Genomic DNA, 22,034 nt, shown 5'->3' on the forward strand with positions numbered 1-22,034 from the left:
GTGTGTGTGTGTGTGTGTGTGTGTGTGTGTGTGTGTGTGTGTGTGTGTGTGTGTGTGTGTGTGTGTGTGTGTGTGTGTGTGTGTGTGTGTGTGTGTGTGTGTGTGTGTGTGTGTGTGTGTGTGTGTGTGTGTGTGTGTGTGTGGCGGTTGGGATCGCTCATGTATTTGCTTATAAATGCACAGTGTGTGTTTCCGTTCTCCATGTACACAACAAACAGCCCGGCTCACCACCGAGAAGAATCTCAGTTCGACACAGATGACCACAGCGTCACACAGAGCTGGTACTGCTGACAGCAAACACACAGCAGCTGACCTAAATCCTCCCATACTGTCTGTGTCATATCCTGTCTGTGTGCGTGTCACTTCCCCCCGCTGGCTCATAGCAGCCGCTGCTACGGGGATCCTACCGACCGACTGACCGACCGACCCGACCGACCGACCGACCGGCCAGAGAGCAGCCAACCATCCCACTTGATTTAAGATAAATTCACTTAACAAGAGACATTTCAGCAGATGGAGACACTTGTTTTAAGACAATGCATCTTAAATATCTTGTTCAGTCAAACAATCTTGAGAGAGAATTTATCTTAAATCAAGTGGGATGAGACATTTTGACTAAAAATAAGACAAATAGACTTGGTAAGAGTTTGAGTTTTTGCAGTGTTGTATACATACTTGACCATTAAAGCTGATTCTGATACATTTTAAAGGCAAAAATCTGTTATTTTTATCTCCTAAGTACAACACAACCAGCCTATATTTGATCAATTTTGAAAGATTCCTATGATTTTTATGATCATAAACTAATGTTAAGGATTTTAAGTGTGATTCTTTTAATCTCATCGAGTCTTTACATGCATATTAATGTCAGTAGAAATTTCGTTTAATGTTTCATCTAAAAATGAAGAGCTAATTCATCCTTTCATCCATCCTGACTGATGTGAGTTCATATACAAGCACATTTTGCCATAAAAGCTGTCCTCGTCTAGTCTGGTGCCGACAGATTCTTTCTGTAAAATTCTGCGTCAGGCTCCAAATCGAATATTTTTTCTTTTTGCTTTGCAGCCGCCCCTCAGACTGCAGGATGCTCTCAGTTAAAACACACAGCGTTCCTTCATCATAATATTGTGCCTGAAGCTTTGACCATCTTGCCAAATATATTCATCACAATCTGTAGTGCGAAAGGAGCTCCAGCTTGTTGATACTCGTGCAAGACGCCGCGACATATGTGGCGTATGTTCTCCACTACGCAAAGGATTGTGGGTCAGAAAAGCACGCTAGCCAGCACAACATTCTGCTACTTTTAGCATTTAGCATTTAAAATTCTATGCATAAGGAGATGCTAAATGTGTTTCTGGATTTTAGCTGGAGATAAACTGTCAGAAAAAAGAACTACAGCTGAACTTTGGGTCAGAAAATCTGGACTGAATATTGATTTGTATGGAGGAAGAAACTGAGAAAACCCTCAGAAACAACATGTAATATAGAGTTACACTATCAGACATGAAAAGGTTTGTAGTCTGGCTGGGATGTTGCAAATATTGACTAGTAACCCTCCTGTTGTCCTCGTTTACAGGCACCAAAAAAATTTTTTTCATTGTCTGAAAACAAAATCCCAAAAATCTGAAAAAAAACCTCCCCAAACTTCTGAAAATTTGCAAAACCTTCAGGAAGAAAATTCCGATAATTCCTTTAAAGTTTCTCTGAAAAGTTTTATTTTTAAAAAATCCCCCAAATTTGGCAAGAAAATTCTTGTAAATATTTTCAAAAAAATTGTAAAAATCTTCCAAAAAAATCCTAAAAATATCCAGTGATTCCATATATATCAGTAAAACTTCTATTTTCTTTAAGAACATTCACATAAAAATCAACCAAAATCCAGCAGAATTCGCTTCATTTTTAACATTTCTTTTTTTCCACCAAAAAATTTTCAAATATTTCCCAAAAATGTTGAAAATGTGGACATCAGAAATTTCACTGTGAAATTATGTTTTTTTCCCACATTTTCAAACTTTAAAATGTGTCAATTTGACCCGCAGGACGACACGAGGGTTAATGTGCTGTTTCTGCTGCAGCTTTCACTACTTTACCCACTTGTTTTATGTTTAGGAAAGCCTAATGCCCTCTATCTTGTGACTCCTGACCAAAAAACAAACCTTAGATTACAAAAACAATTCAATACAGTTGGAGTTTGTTGATTTATTTTTATGACAACTGAGGTTTGATTGATGTTACCCAGAATGCACAATATTAATTAAAAAACACAACGTATGAAAACGAGTAAAACTAGAAGAGATGTGTTGCTTTCATCCTTTATGTAGAACCATCACTCATCTTAATCGTACAAAATCAGTGTTCTGCTCTCTGCGTCCTTCTGATTCACTTCACAACTGTTTGACCAACAACGACAACAGACCGATGGCGGCGGCGGCAACACAACCCCGGCATTCACATTCTGCAGCCTTGTTATGTTTTTGGACCACCCCTCCCCGGCTACAAAAGGAGGCTGAAAAGCGAGGGGGAGAAAAGAGGAAGGAATAGAAAAGACAGAGCGAGGGGCAAATGAAGAGAAATGCAGGTTTGGCCTGAGGCGGCGTGGTGTGATGTAAGAGGAACACGGAGCGAGAGGAGGGAGGACGACGGGGGGAGGACAGGCGTGTGTCTCTGCACACGGACACCTACATGCACACACACTTCTGTTGACATAACACAATAAAGACGGCGAGGGTTGTGTCTGCACAGGCTGCGGATTCCTGCGAAAGGCTATTGTTAGCAACACGCTTTGAAACTGACAGCAGAAAATACTGTTTTTCAAATTATTTTCAAGTCGATGTTGAAATCCGAGGGTGAGGTCACATCCAAGTGTGCGTTTCTCTGTGTGTGTGTGTGCGTGCGTGCGTGCGTGTGTGCGTGCATGCATGAGTGTGTGTGTGTGTGTGTGTGTGTGTGTGCGTGCGTGCATGTGTGTGCGTGCGTGTGTGTTTGCTGTAATGTCAGGGAGTTTCAGGCTGAAGCAACCTGACAGAGCTGCAGTGTATGAAACAGGCTCCGGGGCATGCACTGAAACTTAGCCTGCTAATTCCAAAACACACACACACACACACACACACACACACACACACACACACACACACACACACACACACACATACACCTACGAAGACTTTGTGTGAACAAGTTCCAGCATCTCTTTCTGTCCTGTCAACACACTGAACCATGCAGCTAATCTCACTCTACCTGTTTGACTTTACATGTGTATTAATGCCAGTAGAAATTTCGTTTAATGCTTCATCTACAAATGAAGAGTTCATTTTCTCACTCTACCTGTTTGACTCTGTCTCGCTCGTATCATTTAACTATTTAACTCTGTTTTTTTACAACTTGGGTCTTATTTTTGCAGTTCTGGTCTTCATTTGTACTCATAAATATGAATATTTGAAGGCAAAATCTGCAAAATGTAACCAGAAAATCAGACTTTTAACCAATTAAAGTGACTATGGACAGAATACAGGTAATAATTCCTCATTTGAAAGCAGGAAACTGCACATATATCAAATGCTTAAGGTCAAATTTAAACCCTGAATTTGAACTTCACTGCTTTTTTTGTCTCTCACAACAATAAAATGTTATAACTTGCATGAAAAAAGCCACATCCTAAGATAATACGACAAAAGATGTACTCACAAAGTGAATATTTGAGGGCAAAATCTAACCAGATCTGATTTTTAACTAAGTGATAACAGACAAATGCAAGTAATAATTCTTCATTTGAAAGCAGGAAAACTGCACATAAATGAAGTATAAGTGGTCAAACTTGAACTTTAAATTTGAATTCCACCATTTTGCATGACTTTTTTTCGCTCCTCACAACGATAAAACTTCCTCATCTAAGAAAATACAATCAATGATGTGCTTATAAAAGTGAATTTTTGAAGGCAAACTGCTAAATCCAATCCGAAAATCAGGTTTTTAACTAATTAAAGTGGAATGAAAGCGATTACAGACAGATAAGGTCAGCTAATTATTCCTCATTTAAAAGCAGGAACACTGTGTGAGAGGTCAGATTTGAACTTTGAGTTTTAATTTCATGGTTGTGCATGACTTTTTTTGTCCGTCACAACAATAAAATCTTATCAGAACTTCCTCATCTGAGAAGATACGACCCCCGATGTAATTAAACTGAGTCATACTATCCTTGTTTTCATTAACGTCGCATGTCGAACACGCTTCATGCTGTTGGAATTTGTTGCTAAAAATGACAAGTGCTTCTTCTGAAGCCTTGTTTCCATGTTCTTCTCTTTCCTGCCCCGGTCTCCGGCCCTCCTTCCCTTCCCTCACCTCTTCCTCCCCTCTGCTCTTCCTCAGTTTGTGCTTTCAGAAACCTGATAAGCGTCGTAGATGTCCGTCCACGCCGTTCCTTCCTAAGTAGCCTCAGCGTCCGTCCACTCTGCCCTTTAAAACACTACCTCTCTCTCTCTCTCTCTCTCTCTCTCTCTCTCTCTCTCTCTCTCTCTCTCCCTGTCCATGCTTTTAAGATGTTCGTAAAAGGAGGTCTTATTGACAAAACAATTGCTCGGCGGGGCTTAAACACTGCCTTTAAAGGGGTATTATTAAATTGCAGGCAGGAAGGGGAGGGGCAGCCAACAAGGGAAACCTGATGACCTCGCCATCGATTTTTACATCACCGGAGCGTTAGGAGAACTTAGCACGGAGATACTGACTGCATCCAGAGAAAGAGCGAGTGCGGGGAGAAGGAAAGGCATTTTATACGTTTCGCATTGAGCTTTTAGCTGCTGCTGTTGTTCAGTAATTGCGTGAGCAGGTAAGAGGTTGGATTGTTCAGGAACGCTCTGAAACGACGGCCTGAACCAGGAGTCTATCAGCGGATCTGAATCTAATCACTGCCTGACTTCTGCCTCTGCTGATCCATATTTAGTCTATATTTACATCACACACTCAGGATGGCTCTGTCGTACGTTTATCTCTTTAACCCTCCTGTTGTCCTCATTTATGGGCACCAAAAAGTTGTTCCCGTGTCTGAAGAAAAATCCAAAAACTCAGCAAAAAATTCCTCAAATTTATAAAAATTTGTAAAATCTTCAGGAAGAAAATTCCAAAAACTCCTTAAAAGTGTCCCTTAAAAGTTTTATTCAAAAAAAAATCCCCAAATTTTGCAAGAAGTAAAAATTTAAAAAATAAAAAAAATTAAAATGTAAATGAATAAAAATCTTCCAAAAAAATCCTAAAAATATAGAAAAGTGATTGCATATATATCAGTAAAAATTCTAATATTTTCTTTAAGAACATTCAGAAATAAATCAACCAAAATCCAGCGAATTTCACTGGATTTTGGTTGCTTTTTAATCGAATGTTCTTTATTTTTTTTAACATTTCTTTTGTTGCACCAAAAAATTTTCAAAAATTTCCCGAAAATGTGGAAGTTTTTACTGTGAAAATATATATTTTTTTCCACATTTTCAAACTTTAAAACGGGTCAGCCTGACCCGCAGGACGACACGAGGGTTAAACGTGTACAAATTTTACATAGAAATTCTAAATTTCTTAACCTTTCAGCTGTTTCTGGGTACATCTTCTTGAATTATTAAACTCACTTCTCCAACAGGTGATATTTTTTTTTTTTTTTAAGGCCGTGTCTTTGAGTCTGTTCACATAAAAAGTAGAGAGTGTCCATTGTGTTTAACCAAACAGTTTGGACAGTGTAATCCTGCGCTCTATTAGTGCACTGAATCAGAGAAACAAAAGAGGAATTTTGAAGCTGTTCTTCTTTATCAAATTCCTTTGAATTTCTGAAGTGCCATAATTGCTCTGCAAATAAATCTCTATGGGATTTGTTTGATTTTAAACACAGATGATATCGTTTGCATCTGCTGTTTACTTTTTGTCATCAGACACCGTTCCTACGGTGGCCTGGGAGGGACAGCTGCTCATGTGTGGAAGATTTTTACAGCTGAGTGAAAAAAAAAGATTGAAAACCTCAGTAGTTCTATTAGAATAAACTATATCGATACACTACTGCTCAAAAGTTTGGAGTCACCCAGATAATTCCATGTTTTCCATGAAAACTCCCACTTTTCTCCATGTGCTAACATAACTGCACAAGGGTTTTCTAATCATCAATGAGCCTTTCAACACCATTAGCTAACACAATGTAGCATTAGAACACAGGAGTGATGGTTGCTGGAAATGTTCCTCTGTACCTCTATGGAAATATTCCATTAAAAATCAGCCGTTTCCAGCTACAATAGTCATTTACCACATTAACAATGTCTACACTGGATTTATCATTCATTTAATGCTGTCTTCAGTGAACAAAAAACTGCTTTTCTTTCAAAAATAAGGATATTTCTGAGTGACCCCAAACTATTCAACGGTAGTGTCTAACATTCTTGAGCCTCTTTTCTGAACTTTCTTAACATTTTCTCCACTGCAAGTCATTATAAGATGTTAAAAATTAATTATTTTGCATAAAGTAATCCTTAATGTATTCAAAATGTATGTTGCATTCTTTGTGTTTCAATTAATATTCATCATTTTACTAAATAAGTTGACTTATTTCATAGAATCTTTAAGCCTGTCAGGCCTAAAACCTAAATAAAGGTTTGAAAGTCGTGTTCTCTTCAAATAAATTAATGAATAAAATCACCAAATTACACCATTTATAAAAGACTGAAACTGTAAACAAACAGAAAGTCATCTGATGTTCAACTTTCTGATGCTCCGAATCAATTGGAACGAATCTAACCACGTTAGCAGGACGTTTCATCAAAATCACATTATTCTACTAATATTTCGCTCTAACCAGATTTTGTCAAAAGTGAAAAATTATCTGCTCCTCAAGCCATGAGAGGCTCAGCTGCTCCCAACAGCCACATGACAAAAAACCAGGGACTTTTCTCTGAACTGGGCTGAACCACACATCATGAGCAGACAGGAGACAAATGAGGGAAGAAATTCAAGATACAAGTAGAAAAAATAGAACCAGTATTAGTCACACCTGTGGGTAGCAAGAAATATACTAATTCCAGGTGTTTTTTTTATTTGGAAAATCAAAGAAATTCAACTTTTGTTTTGTCTTTTTTATGATTTATGGCATTAGAACTGTGTCATGCTGCACAGAAAACATTCCTCTACTTCTAGTTGTGTCTGTGCTGCTTCCATAGAGGAGCAGGATTTTATACTGCAGCGAAAAATGAGCAAAAATTTGGCAAATTGGTCGGAGTTCAGAGGGTTTCTCAACACAAATCAATCAGGACAGCTTCTGCAGAGCTGCTGCATGTGTATTTTTTGAAAACCGTTGCAGAACATTTAACTGAGTGTTTGAATAAGTGTGTGTTCATATGTGACACACTGTACCCGTCCACAGAGTGTACATGTGCGACTTTCTGTCTTTGTATACACTGTATAGGCTACCCTGCAGGGGCGTTGTGTGTTTGCATTTAGTCCAGCATGTCCTTACATTCTCCATATATGCTTCTGCTATCTCAATATGAACATGCATTGCCCCCTCCCACACACACACACTCACACACTCCCTCCATTCAAATTGAGATTCCCTGGTGCTGCGTATTTCTGCCAATAATTCATGAGTGATCTGCGCCCCTTGCCGGCCTTTAGCATTTTTATTTAATCTGCTGAGCCCTGCCGCGTGCTCGCTCATCAATAATGCACATCGACATGTGTGTTAACACGTCTACGGCGTGTGTGTGCGAGAGGGAGTAGGACAGATATGGAGCGGTCATATATGTGAGATAGAGCATATCACACATGTTAATAAAGACACGCCTGTACGTGGCTGTTTAAGTCTTCCTCCCCGTTGGGACGACAACAAACACGGATGACCCAGGGTTCAGTCTGTGGCCGTTTGACATGAATTCATCACTGTCGGCCTGCGTGTGACCGTGAAACACGCTAAGTGTTTCATGCCTTCTGAAGTCCTCTTCGGTTTGATTTCACAGCCGTGATTTGGCGTGAGTCGAACACACGAGGAAAAAAAAAATTCTGACATGCTCGCCTGCGTGTTTTTTCGATAGCGCTGACAAACAGAATCACATCGAGGGGAAATTGACTTCACCAAATCCGTGGGTCAGGAGGTAACATCACCAGGGGTTGCTATGGAGACACCCAATGACGGGGCTTCCCAACCAGCACAACAACACGCCTGTGAAATGGCAGTTCCCCTAACGTAACCTCTCTCTGTCTTTTTATTCTCTCCTCCGTCATCTCTCTTTTTTTGTCAGTTTCTTTATCTCTCCGTCACCCCATGTGTTTTATTGTTTTCCTCCTCGATCGCCCTTCCACGCTACAACGTACCGCTCGCTCTGCTCAAACGACCGAACCGTGCATGGAAATACGCCTGTGGACAAGCACATAAACACACACACACATACACTTGTATACAAGAAAATGTGAGGGGGCAGTGGGATCCCAGCATGCAGGGTTTAACAGCTAATACCCCTTAGATTAACCACCCCCGGTTCCCCTCTCTCTCTCTCTCTCTTACACTCACACAGACACACAACATCTTCCACAAACCGAGATTAACCTCCTACGATTTACACAGTGTGTGTGTGTGTGTGTGTGTGTGTGTGTGTGTGTGTGTGTGTGTGTGTGTGTGTGTGTGTGTGTGTGTGTGTGTGTGTGTGTGTGTGTGTGTGTGTGTGTGTGTGTGTGTGTTGGTCTACATGCATCTGTACACACCTTCGGGCTGCGCTGCTATCCCCACCAATAAAAATAACAAACACAACGAGAGCACACAGTCAGCCTTCAGTGACCAAGCTACTGTTCATGTGACTCACACACATACACACACACACACACACACACACACACACACACACACACACACACACACACACACACACACACACACACACACATGCAGAGAGCTGGGCTTTATCTCAGCTGTAAGAATTGATCCCCCATGGATTTCAGAGGGGTCATGTGATTTGATAACCTCTACAGGATTCCCTCTGGTCTGGAGGCCTTCTTTTTTCCACCCCTGTGTGTGTGTGTGTGTGTGTGTGTGTGTGTGTGTGTGTGTGTGTGTGTGTGTGTGTGTGTGTGTGTCTGTGTGTGTCTGTGTGTGTTGTTTTTGGCCTGGTATAAAATGAATTCTGCACAGACTGATACATCATCCCCTAATCTAACGTCTGTCTGTCTCTGAGGTCTCAGATTGAACAATGGCTGGGAATAATGTTAACATCGTTAGACTGCTGGTAATGGGGAGTTATCGTGTCTCATCTCTGTCTCTCTCTCTCTCCCTCCCTTCTTATCTTCCCCTCTTTCTCCTCATCTATTTTACACTCCGTCTGGCTCTTTAAGTCTCCTCCTTTTCCTCGCGGTCTCCACTTTCATACCTAGCGACTGACTGATACTTTCAAGGATTATTTTAAGGGTGCTGCTCAGATCAAACGCCCTCCGCCCGGCCTGACCACGGTTTGCCCACACCCCTTTAATTAGACATGGCTAATAACGCTAAGCATGTGCTGATAGCCATCTCTCTGATAAGAGTAGCCGCACAAGGACACGGGGCCCCTTTCTACCTTTTACAGTGTTACCTAAGGTTAAAATGCATAGTTAGCAGCCTTATTTTATGGCCGTGGCCCGTCACACTTGTGCCCAATTAACAGGCTAGTTGGCACTTACAGAGCAGTAATTTGCAAAGGTGGGTTAGCGATCAGGTCTGTCCACTTCTGAGCTCGCTAACAAGGACAACTTCTAATGCATAATGGAGAAGCGCTAAATAATAATAATTTACAGTCAGTGGAAACCCAATAAAATGACTTTTAGCACTGACTTTTAGGCTGAAACTAGCTGCACTTCTTGGGGAAGGTTTTTTACTTTCTGGTGTGCAGATGTCCTCATCATTTAAAGGAATAATCAAAGTTAAAGGTGCATTTGTGAATGAATGTTACATTTTTACTGAGAAAGAATAAATGCTAAATGTTCATCGGGAGATTAAAGCAAACGAAATGTTATAAAAAGCCTTCAAACAAGTCAGGCGAAGTAAAAAAGCCTTAAATTATTCTCAGAGCTAACACTTTTCAAGTAATCAATCTTGTATAACTTGTGCATGTTGGATGATTTTATTGGATGTTTTCAGATAGTAGTTTGACTCTTAATTAACATGGATGCTCATGTTTGGGCCGAGTTAGGCTGCTCGGGTTTGGAAAATCACTCCAGGCCATATCTCTTTAGACGGATTGATCTAGGTGAGGATGATTCGGTAAGCGGTGTGTGTTTGTGTGCGTGTGTAAGATGAAAATAGGGGTGGAGTGGAGGCATTAATTCCAATCATTAAGAACTGGGATAGCCTGCGGGGTCGAAGCCCCTCAGATCGACTGCATGGAAACTCTGAGACGACTCACCAGTTGTTCACTTGTAGGATGGTGAGGCCTGTGTCCTGCGCCAGCTGCTTCTTCTGTTCTTCTGAGGGGTAGGGATGCTGCGGAGGAGACGGAGAGAAGGTTGGAACACAAATTGTTTAATGAAGCTTTTTGTTTTGAAAAAAAAAAGGTGGTTTGATGTGCTTTTTAGTGGAGAAAGAGATGTTACAGGTTACACCGGAGCAGTAATGAGAGCTGGAGAATGAGATGTGTGTTCGTGCTCAGCGGTGCGTAGGCGTCAGGGTGTGTGTGTGTCTATCTGGATGTATACTGTAAGTGTGTGTGAGTGTGTGTGCATATTAACGCTGCACCTCCTCCCTCCAATCATTAATGGAATATGAAATCTTGTAATTAATGGCAGCCAAAAAGGCAAGCCAATTAGAAAGTTAAGTGAAGTGGAGAACCAGCTCTGGTAATTAGGCAGCCTCTTACACAAATATATTCGCATCAACGGCCCCCCTTTCACCCCGCCGCATATGTAATCAGCGAGAGGGGAATATATAACATTAACACCATGGAATACAGACAGGAGGATCTCTTCTCTTTATTGCCGCTGGTTGCTTTTATCCTCATTGCACTCGGTACAATAACATGACTTTGTTGAGTTTGCCTTTTTGCTGGAGTTATTTAAGTTTAACTGCACAGCTTCTAGTACAGAAAACCCTCCAGGTTTCATTCTTTTTCAGCACCAGCCTAATATAGCACCAGGAATTCCCCCCTAAAAATGACACAATGCCAACTAAGAAAGTCGTTTAATCTCATTTTTGAGGCTTTTAAAGCGTAAATATCAAAATATCAGCCAGTGGGAGGGCAAAACAAAGTCAGATTTCTGCAATGGAAACACATTTTCATACACAGATTTTATTTTTTATCTATATTTTTAAATCAAGCCTCTGTAATTGAGACTCTTTTTCAAGATTTTTAATCATTTGCACAAATAAAAAAGACAAGTTTCCTCAACTTACACTAAATTTTTATATATTGTTTTTGATCAAGACTCATAAATGATGAACAACAGTTGCTTTGTTGGACAAACAGCCCAAACTGACTTCAAACCCAGCAGTTGAATGCCAACTTACAAAGTCATATAATCTCATTTTAAGGCCTTTAAATCATAAATATCAAAATATTTGCCAGTAAGATGGCAGATATCAACGTCAGACTTCTGCAGCATCGGTAGATTTTCATACAGAGATGAGCAAATTTCATTTTTTATCCCAACTTGGTCTCAATATTTTTAATCAAATCTATTTATTCAAGCCACTTTGTTTTTTTTTTAGGATTTTTAGTCATTTGCATTAATAATAAGACAAGCGACCTCAACTTACACTCATTTTTTATATATTGTTTTTAATCAAGACTCATAAACGACACACAAACGCCTGATAAACAACAGTCCACTTGGAGCGACAGAACAAACCGACTTGAAGCTTTTAAACATAAACCTCGCCGCCCCCCGACGAGAAGCCAGCTGAGAACAGTTAAAGTTGAGCCACCTGTTTAAATATATAGAATGAATAAATTGGATAAATGTGAACTTGGGGAGTGTGTTGATTTATATTAGAGTGAAGGGGGGGGGGGGGTCATGGTTGCACGGAGCCTTGTTCGAGGAGGACAATGTGCTGTTCATGACCAAGACAAGACATGGACTGTGCTGGACACCATAGGCCGGCTATAAAAGAGGAGGAGAGGAGGGAGAAGGGCAGCGAGGGAGAGAATGGATTGTTGAAGGGACGGATCGGAGCAGAAAACTCTGCAGATTCAAAATACTGTGTATACATTTAGGAAAACAAGATAAATAATGCTGAATACAGGAACATTTTGGTGGAAATTACCTACAACTGCAGTGAAAATTCAAAAATGACAGCCTTAAATGCAGTATTTTGTTTTCTTGAAATCATGCAACTTGCTTCTTAGCATTTATTTAGTTAATATCTGAAGTTGTGGCGACCAACAACACGCGACGACTTGCAACTCCAACAGGGCGACACACCCTTGATAGTCAATCAGACGTGTAAAATCAGTGCGGCGCCAGCTTTTTCTGTTTTTTTCATCGCAGTTTTTCAGTGCATAATGAACAGGATTGTGTTTAATGCTGGGACGACCCGACAGAGACAGAAAGAGAGAGAAGACTCCATTTTTTTCCCAGCCTTCCCATGTCCATGTGATTGGTTGCGGGGGAATGGGAACACAAGGAGGCTAATTTCATGCGCTAAGTTATAATTGCATTGTCGCCTCTGGCCAAATTTGTGTCCACTTCTTTTCTGCAACCGTTTCTTAGTCTCCTGCGTGTGAACTGAGCTTTCATTCATGTACAGTAGTGTGTGAGCGCAGATATCCTCCCGATCAGATAGCATCGGAAATCAAAATAACCGCGTAACTGTGTGTGTCCTAAAAGTAAGAAAACATTATTCTTCAGGGCTTGTGTCATCTGATAGCTTGACGCATATCTAGCATATAGAAACCACACACACACACACACACACACACACACACACACACACACACACACACACACACACACACACACACACACACACAAACATACTCCTGACATATTAATATCGGCTCATCATGTGAGAAACCTGCCTTTGCAGATCTTCTTCCTGACAAACAAAGCTGATTGAACAAGAGCAGATCAATGTGTCCATTCTACGCATCTCTACAAGCAGGAGTGTCCTCCTCGTGATATAGGGGCTCGCCGCCCTGCCAGGGGCCATGAAGCAGCACAAATACACCCTGTCTCAATGCTTCCTACCCTCTAGCTTTCCCAGCACACACAGACAGACGGACGGACACAACCAGTCACACACAAACAGACGCACAATCTGAGATGGCAGCACGGGGAGGGAAATGTGCTCGACAGCAGGAGTGGGATTTCTTCGAAACACATTCAAAAAACAGCAGAAAAAAACAACAATACCCTTTAGAAAATCAGCAAATGTCAGTCAGTAATAATGTGATTATAACTTATAATAAACTTGCATGAGCGTCGTTAGCATAGTAGTGCCACTTTACCAAACTTCATCACAAGTTTTCACAGAGAAAACAACAAACACTTAATGCCAGAAGAAGATACGGTCAGGAAGCCAGCACAACAGAACTGTTTTTGTCCCTTTTCTTTTTCCTCCAAACCTCCAAATTAGCTCCTATCTGTCAAAACACTGTGATTTAGCTCCTCGCGCAGCAACAAGTCGCCCAGTTTTAATATTGTCTGTGAGTGATTCTGGTGTCTTAACGGCCTTTGGCTGCGGTTCAGCGGCTTGAGAGGGAAAAGAGAGAGAAAGGCCTTTTAGTGAGAAAAGCAATAACATGTTCTTTAAAAGAGCAGATGGAAAGTTTCTGCGCATCCTTCCCTCCCTTCCCTCTTCCCTCCGCCTATCTTAATGATATGTCTTCTCCAAATATACAACTCCTTTCATGAGAATTTCCACCCCGCTCGCTCACTCTCTGCTCGACTCGGAGCATGTGGGTGCCAGGAGGGGTTTGTGTTGCTGCTTCTTTCTTTTTTTGTGTGTCTTACCAATCCCAGTATGTGTATCCATTAGAGTTCCGCTTTGAACGTTAATCTAACCATGTTTATGTGCATGCACTTCTTGCCCAACTCAGTCCAGCTAGTCACTTGTGTGTGTTTCTGTGCACAGATGTGTGTGTGGGTGAGCAACACAGCATCAGTAACATCGCCTCCCTGTCTGACCGTCTTCCTCCTCAGACGAGAACAAGAGAGGGATAGATAGATAGGAGGAGGAAAGAGAGAGGAAGAGGGAAGGAGGAGGTGAGGGGAGGAGACATGGAAATGGATCTGTGGAGCCCCGGGGTTTAACAAAGAGATAAGAGCATAAATATTCTGTGAAACCCCTTTTTACTCCCCTTGTCCCATGTCTAACCCGGGAGGAAACTCTTTTCGGCATCATGGGAGAAAAAAACTATTACAGTTAGCAATTAAAAATGCCACAAAAACAGTAGTAATCAGATATTTTTTGTTCCAGATGGTAATGGCTCTGCAGAATATATCCTGTTCAAGTAAAAAAAAAGTCCACAAATGTAAAAGGGACTTAAAGTAGCCTTATTAAAAAAAGGAAGGCAAAAATCGTAAACTTTTGAAGTTACCTGACTCAAGCCGCTCTGTTATGATTCTAAATTTCCCGTCCTGCATTTTTCATTTGTGTCTGAGAAACCTGAAGCTTGAGTAGCTTACAATATGGGAGAAACTATTTCTTTCGATGCCATGCTCAAGTTGACTTGGCGTAGATTGAACCTTCGACCTTTTATTCAGAACAAACTGTCCAAATGAGACTCACAACCTGAGAACCTCCACATGAAAAAGAATCTGCTTCCTCCAGGTCATGTCTTCCCCTTGATTCTTGTTTTGTGCTGTTTAAAGTCTCACCTGAGTCGATGAGAAGGGTGAAGAACAGAAAGTCTGAATCACTCTTTAGTCAGGGATGCTTCACTTCACCAGAAGAGGAGGGCTATTTCAGAAACGTCTTTTATCTCGCTGCTGTTCTTCCTTTTTTTTCCATCTCACCTCCTCAGCAAAAACAGCTCTCCTCCAAATACTTTTGATGTTTTTTAATTTGAGAAAACTAACATTGAAACACATTTTTGTCCAAATAATTGGGCCAGATTTGATAAGCAAGCAATAAAAGTCAAGCGTCTTTGCATAAATAATATTATTCTAAATCGTCTGTATGGCTTGACTCCATCTCAATGAGTGTGATTACACCCCTGTTAACCAATTCACTGCAGCCACAGTCCCCTCAGTGTTCCTCCCCTCGCCATTAGCATTATGGTGTTATCGTTGCATATATTTCTATTTAAAGCCGCGCTTCCCAAGCCTCTGTGCATCCCATTAAAAAGCCTCGACACGCCACATTAGCTTTCTGAAACTGCGGCCATGAAACGGGGACAGAGGCAGGAATGAGAGAGAGACGAAAATCATATATTGTTGCAGCGCATGTGATGTCCCTCAAAAAAAAAAAAACTTAGAGGCCGTGACTCTGCACAATCTGTCTAGAACACACATGGGTCAGTGGTATTTTTAAGTTACTTCACCAGCAGATGGTTCGGGTTTGCCACAAGGCGTAAAGATGCCAAAAAAATGCAAATGATTCCCAGTAAACAACCAGTTTAGTGTTTTTCTGTTATCACCAGGATGTTGTCGGTTATTCTGCCCTGTCGCTGGAAACCCCGATGACCTGCAACGCCACGCTGGTTAAACAGCGGCAGCATTATTCATGCTTATTGACTTGCGTGTGCCAGTTAAGGTAAAAGTGAACAGCCTTGACTCGGCCAGATCCACTCCCTTCACTGTTCCCAGGTCAAATCTCTGCGGAAACCAAGCTGCCCATCAGGAATGCCTGACGGCTAATCCGGGGGCACTTTTGGCTAGAAGGGCATCACTGTATCATACCAAACTGTCTTTACACAAACACACACACAGTCACGACTTACTGGAAGTGTAGCCTTGCTCCTGCCAGACGTGTGTGAGATTACCTTAAATATTTGGGGAGGCGAGCACATTGTTATGCTAACAACAAACGCCCCGAACCCTGAGCATGAGCAGACTTTAAAACAAGCGTTCCAAACTATAAGCCTGTTGTATCTCATACAACAAGCTTTCAATTTCCCCCAATTTTTTTTCTTTTTTTTTGCTCGTTCAGTGGAAGTTTCATCCTGTGTGTGCGCGACACGCTGCGCCGTGAGAGCTACGCCATTTGAAATTCCTTTCTGTGTAGGTGGCATCGACTGACATCCCTTTGACTTCATTAGGGAGCAGGGACCCGGCAACAAAGCTGGCTCTGGGAGAAAGGGGGGATTAAAGAAAAAAAAGAAAAGGGAGTGAGAGTGAACAAAACAACAACAGAAAAAAAACAAAGCACCCCTAACCTAATTTCCTCTGATTCAGGCTGCTCCGATGCAAAATAACAAAACAGCGCAAAAACAGATCTTTAGACAGACTCGAAATGAACCAACTACTGGATGAGAGTTTCAGGCTGCCCTCTGCTAAATAAACGTCTCCTTCTCTGTGCAGGATCGGCCTCTTTTATACTATTGGTCACCGTAAACCAGTTCAAAGCCGGCATGAATAATTTATTGCTTCTTTTTTTTATTATTTTATCTTTTTTTAAGGGGGGGAAACCTCGATATACATGCACCAGAAAGAAGAAAACCCCGCACAAACTGTTTTTGTCATCAAATCTCTCCATCTCGTCTGGAGATAAAGAAAAAAAAAACAGATGTTCTTGGGTTTTTGCATTCATTAATGAGCATTTTTCCTTGCAAAAAACAGCTTTTGTTGATTTAGGGAACTCTCACAGCGCTCTTGCCTATGGGAATGAGATAAAGCTAGTTAGCTGGTGAGGGAAAGGGTGAAAAGTATGTCATTAAAGCTCTGCTACAAAGTGGATTAGACAACGTGCTGCATTACCAGCTCCTCCGCTATGATAATGGATGATTAATATCATTCATGGCTTTTGTGGAACTCTAAGGGTATATAACATAATGCATGGGAAGCACCGTAGCTGCTGCTGGGAAGCTGCAGGGTGTGAACAATGATCAGTGTGCTTTACTGCTGGGTGGGTCTCCTATCTATGTGTATACTGAAGCTTATAGCGTGTATGCACATGACCAGGTCTTGTCTTAACAAAGTGCTGCATTGTTGCGGGCAGAATGTAAAGAGTGAGGTCTGTTGATACTGAAGGAAAGCGTCTTATATGACGTGCTGTACATGTGGTGTGTGTGTGTGTGTGTGTGTGTTCGCTAACGGCGAAGGTGTGCTTCATTAGTCCTCCCTATTCCAGCTCAGGGGAGGCTAAATTTATTAAGGGGGCCGGATGTTGCACAACACCTGCTGCTGTGCTTCCCTCTGTGCAATAAAGGGAAGGGGGTGCAGCATGCTAGCTAGTGCTAGCGGTAAGTGCTGCTCGTTGGACTGAGGCTGATGAGCTGGGGCTAATTCAAGGGGTGATTATGTAGTTTGCTGGACCACTAAACCTCTTTAAGCCCGTAATTACCGCCTATTTGAGAGAGGGGAGGCACTCCAAAGCAATCGGTGCTTGCACCAAGCGGCGCGGAGAACGGCAGCCACAGCTGGAGGTGGGCTGCCTCAGGGCTGCCTGGGAATGAGGGGGTGTGTAAATGGGGAGTAAGAGGGATCCACAAAGCCTCATCCCAGTCAGGTACCACAGTAAGCTGAGAGAAAACAGTGGGATGCCCCTCAGAGCGCTGGCGTGCCAGCTCCGAGCTACAGCGCTCCAAGCTAGCTCTGTAGCAGCGATGTCTGAGCTCAAAAACAAATGTTCTCTTGTTATACACAGCTACAATACATGGAACTTGTTGCACGGGGCTGCAGAGAAGCTATTAGGAGCGAGTTCAAAGCAACAAAACAAAAAAAGCGTTGCACAAACAAGCAGATTTCCTAAACCACATAAAGCCTTTGGACTAAACCGTGCTGGGAAGACTTGGATGTGCCGTCGTGGTGAGAAACTAAAGGGCTTTTTTTAGACGCATGTCCACGACATACAAGAGGGAATCAGACTCTCAGATTGCACCTCGACCACGGGGGAATACATTTCATTTCACCTGACTTTCAAGGAAATTTGACTTTACGTAATGCCACTGAAATCTGATCCCTCAGAGGAAGCAATTTGGGGACCACAGAACATTCTAATAACCCTGGCGATATTATTATGTTATTATCATAATTACCCTTTTGCCCCTAACGTTTTAATTAGAAACTCACCGTTGGGCCCGAGGGGGGGTGAAAAGAGCCCGAGTTGGGGGAACGCTGAAACTAGGTAAAGGTATTTCACAATTGCTCCCTTATGCTCTTTGAAGCAGCAAGTAGAAGACGGAAGGAGGATGCAGCCGATGTTATTGAAAGATGAAGCTTTCACACTCCCTCCCTCCCTCCGTTCTCTGACATCTCTGTCATTCAAAGTACACCTCCACCCCTCCCTCCTCTCCTCCCTGCATCCCTCTATCTCCCTCCATCTCCCTCACCCGCCCCCTCCATCCCTCTGTTCCATATTTAGCATTTTTGCTTAACTATCTCAGTCTGCCTCCTTTTTCTCTCCCACCTCCGTTTAACTCTTTCTCTTTACAATTAGCTCCAATCTTTCCAGCCTCCTCTTCCCTCCTTTTTTCCTCCCGTGCTTCATCTTCCTCTCCCCTCGTCTCCAGCAGCAGAGGGCCTTCTCCATCAGTGCACCGCTTTTACAAATCAATGACTTAATCTGTCGTAACAAACAAGTGAGCAGCACCCTCAGCCCCGGCTCGCGTCCCCCTGCTACCGCTAACAGAGACAGAGAAAACAAAGCCGGAGTCAAATTCACTGCATGTAGAGGACAGGAATGAAGATAGGAGCACGGCGAACATGCTTCGTGTTGTCTAAAGAGGGAGGAAAAGCCAGACGAGATAGTGAAAAGTGAGAAAAATGTAGTTTTTCCCCGACACATCTTCTCCCAAAGCCCTCAGCTCCGTCCAACTCCTCCACCATGAGTTATCGCCTGTCTGCATCCACCACCTGCTTCACTAGCTATGATTTCCCCTCACTCCACTGGACACACAGATGAACACACACACCCTCCACAGAATCACCTTGGGTCACCTGGTCAACTGTAAACACACCACCAGCCGATGGTCATACCTGCGACGCCACCAGGCCTTGAACGCATCACGACTCCTATAGTGTTTTATGCAGAACGCCTCAGTCACACAATTATAACACAAGTAGGTTTAAAATGGTGAGAATATCACACGATCCCATCCATAAATCATAACTCCCCTCAGTTCCGACGTCTTTGAAATAGCACAAGTGCGAAAATATTGCTATGATATCCTGGTTCAAGGCCATTAAAATGTGAGGCAACACAGCTGTATGTACATTATAGAAAAATGAAGTGAGAGGGAGTCATGGAAGAAAGGAGGAGAGTGAGGAGAAGTCAGGGAGGCAGAAGGCATGCATAAAAGATAGGAAACCCTTACAGTTTTTCAGAAAGAAGTGTTTTGTCTGAGAGGGAGACAGTGTAGAGAGGGTTCACGCATGGGAGAGAATACAAGAGGGAGGAACTGAATTGATAAATTAGTTCAGCCAACGCGCAAACTGATTACCACAGTGGCAAAGCTGCAGCATCCGTGGAGCACACGCACGGAGTGAGACACAAAGGCACGCAACAACACACTCAACCGGGCATTTACAAAAGAGACATGAGGCTGACACATACAAATAATAGCACAACTGCATATGCAGTCGCACACAGCTGCACGCACACACACACACACACACACACACAAACACACACACACACACGCACGCACAGCCGATGTATCTAGGGCAAGCTGCTGCAGTTGCTGTAAGTAAAAGGTATTGAGCTGCTGACTCCAGCCAGAAAATATCCCACAATCCTCTGGATCGCCAAACACAGCCTAATGGATAATGGCTAACAGCTAGCGCTAATGTGATTTCACACTTAGCAGAGTTAATATATCACCGGCTGAACGAAATCATGCTACACTTGGAGGCTATGCTAAACTCTAGAAGGGTGGTGGACGTTTGTCGTCTTCATTTGGGGGAGTTTTAGACAAAAAAAAGAGGTATTTTGGAGTTGATGTGAGAGGCTAGCGCTGCTAATCCCCCGCTAACGTAGCTAACCACAAACTTATGACAGTATTTTTCCCTGACTCTTCCACATGTCAACTTGCCACTCAGTCTCCAATAAATTCCACAGGGATGGTGGGGAACTCCACACCCCACCCAGCCACTGACGTCATCGCTGTGGGCCAATGGATGTAAAAGTGTGTGTGTGTGTGTGTGTGTGTGTGTGTGTGTGTGTGTGTGTGTGTGTGTGTCCGAGAGCCCAGAGTGAGCCTCTTCTCGGGATTTGCAGATCATTGTAAACTGATTAGTGGGTACCAAACCAAGAACGGTTTCACATATCTGAGTTACTGGGCCTGCATCCACTCAGTGCACACATTACACACACACACACACATCTACACTCACACACACACGCACTCTTCACATACAGCTGATAATGAAAAATAGAAGTGGTGTGAAACACAGCTTCAGCATGAAGCCATCAATCACTCCAACGTACAACAATGAAACCACACACTGAACTGTTTCATAGTTTCCCAACTATGAAATTATATGAGAGTTGAAGGGGGAGGTGGGAGAAGAAGGATGGCAAAGCGAAAAAGGGAGATGGCGCATGGTAATAACGGTGATGAGGTATAAAGAATGAAATTAAATATTCCCTCACCTTCATGTTTAATCTCTTTGACTTAAAGCATAAAAAAAAACAACCGCTGAGGCATTACTGAGCCAGAACGACACTTTACATACGACAAAAGCTGAAAATCTTCCAGAATAATTTGCAAAAGTCAAACTAAACATAATCTCCTTCACACTAAACACGAACTGATGACTGTGTGCGTAACCGATGATCTCCTCCAGCTACTGACCGACCTTGAGGGTCTGTAAAGTTCTCACGTTCTCAAGGAAACACGCTAACCCTCCCCTTGACTAAAGCCAGATCTGCACACACACACACACACACACACACACACACACACACACACACACACACACACACACACACAGGCTTGCTTTTGGTTTAGATCTGTGGCAGACATTTTGTAAAAGTTCAAAGGTGACGTGAATTAAAAGTTAACTGCCCTTGAGGGCTTTTAAATTGAGGAGTAAAACGATACAAGGAGCAGAGAGGAGAAAGTGGGAGAAAAGGTTGAAGTGAAGCCAGAAATGTAAAAAGGAACCTCACACGTGACCTGAGCTGGACTCATATCTAGACATACGTGCAGCTAATTCTTCAGCGTGTTCGGAGAATAGCGAGAATATCCTCATAAAGAAAAAAAATTTAAAGAAAATCACTGACATGAACAGACTTTAGGATGTAGTAGAATGTTCACATCAACTCTAAGCAAAAAACATCTTCTTCCACGGTATTCTCTAAATAGCAATCATATTTTTAACTTTTTCTGTATGTGATTGACAAATATCTGGACTCTGATGTAAGAAACATTAATTATGTCTATGTAGATTCAACAATATGACCTCTATACAGACACAGCATTGTATGCATATATATTGGAATTTAATATTTAAGAAATGTTTTCTAAAATTTTTGTGTATGCTGTGTTTTTTCTCCCACAATCAGATTCCCTAACTGACACTTTAGATGCCTAAACTTTAGAGAAACATGAACACCAAGAATTTTCTGGGCATGTTATTTCCACTCCTGTCGCATTTTTATTAACTGTGGGCTCACTTTTAGCAGCAGTATAAAGTCCTGCAGCTACATGGAATGTAGAAAGAAGTAAAATATGTCTTCCACGCATAATTGCATAGTTGTGCCAAAAATCATACAAAAAGGTAAAAAATAAAAGTTGTTTATATTACAAAAATTTAAAAAAATGGAATCAACATGCGGGCTGCACAGTGGCGTAGTGGTTAGCACTTTCGCCTTACAGCTAGAAGATCCCTGGTTCGCGTCCCGGCTTTCCCGGGATCTTTCTGCATGGAGTTTGCATGTTCTCCCTGTGCATGCGTGGGTTTTCTCCAGGTACTCCGGCTTCCTCCCACAGTCCAAAAATATGCTGAGGTTA

At 42.2% G+C, this 22,034-nt stretch overlaps 1 protein-coding gene across 1 annotated transcript in view; it reads right to left on the reverse strand.

Annotated features, from left to right (window-relative positions):
* meis1b (Meis homeobox 1 b) overlaps nt 1-22,034 on the reverse strand; it is a 95,993-nt gene that overhangs the window by 19,232 nt on the left and 54,727 nt on the right. The window contains exon 9 of the mRNA XM_055018432.1: nt 10,389-10,465. Within this exon, the coding sequence (XP_054874407.1) occupies nt 10,389-10,465 (77 nt within the window). The remainder of the gene's footprint in view (nt 1-10,388; nt 10,466-22,034) is intronic.

This window comes from Amphiprion ocellaris, chromosome 16, assembly GCF_022539595.1.
Source record: "Amphiprion ocellaris isolate individual 3 ecotype Okinawa chromosome 16, ASM2253959v1, whole genome shotgun sequence".
Taxonomy (NCBI): Eukaryota; Metazoa; Chordata; class Actinopteri; family Pomacentridae; genus Amphiprion; species Amphiprion ocellaris.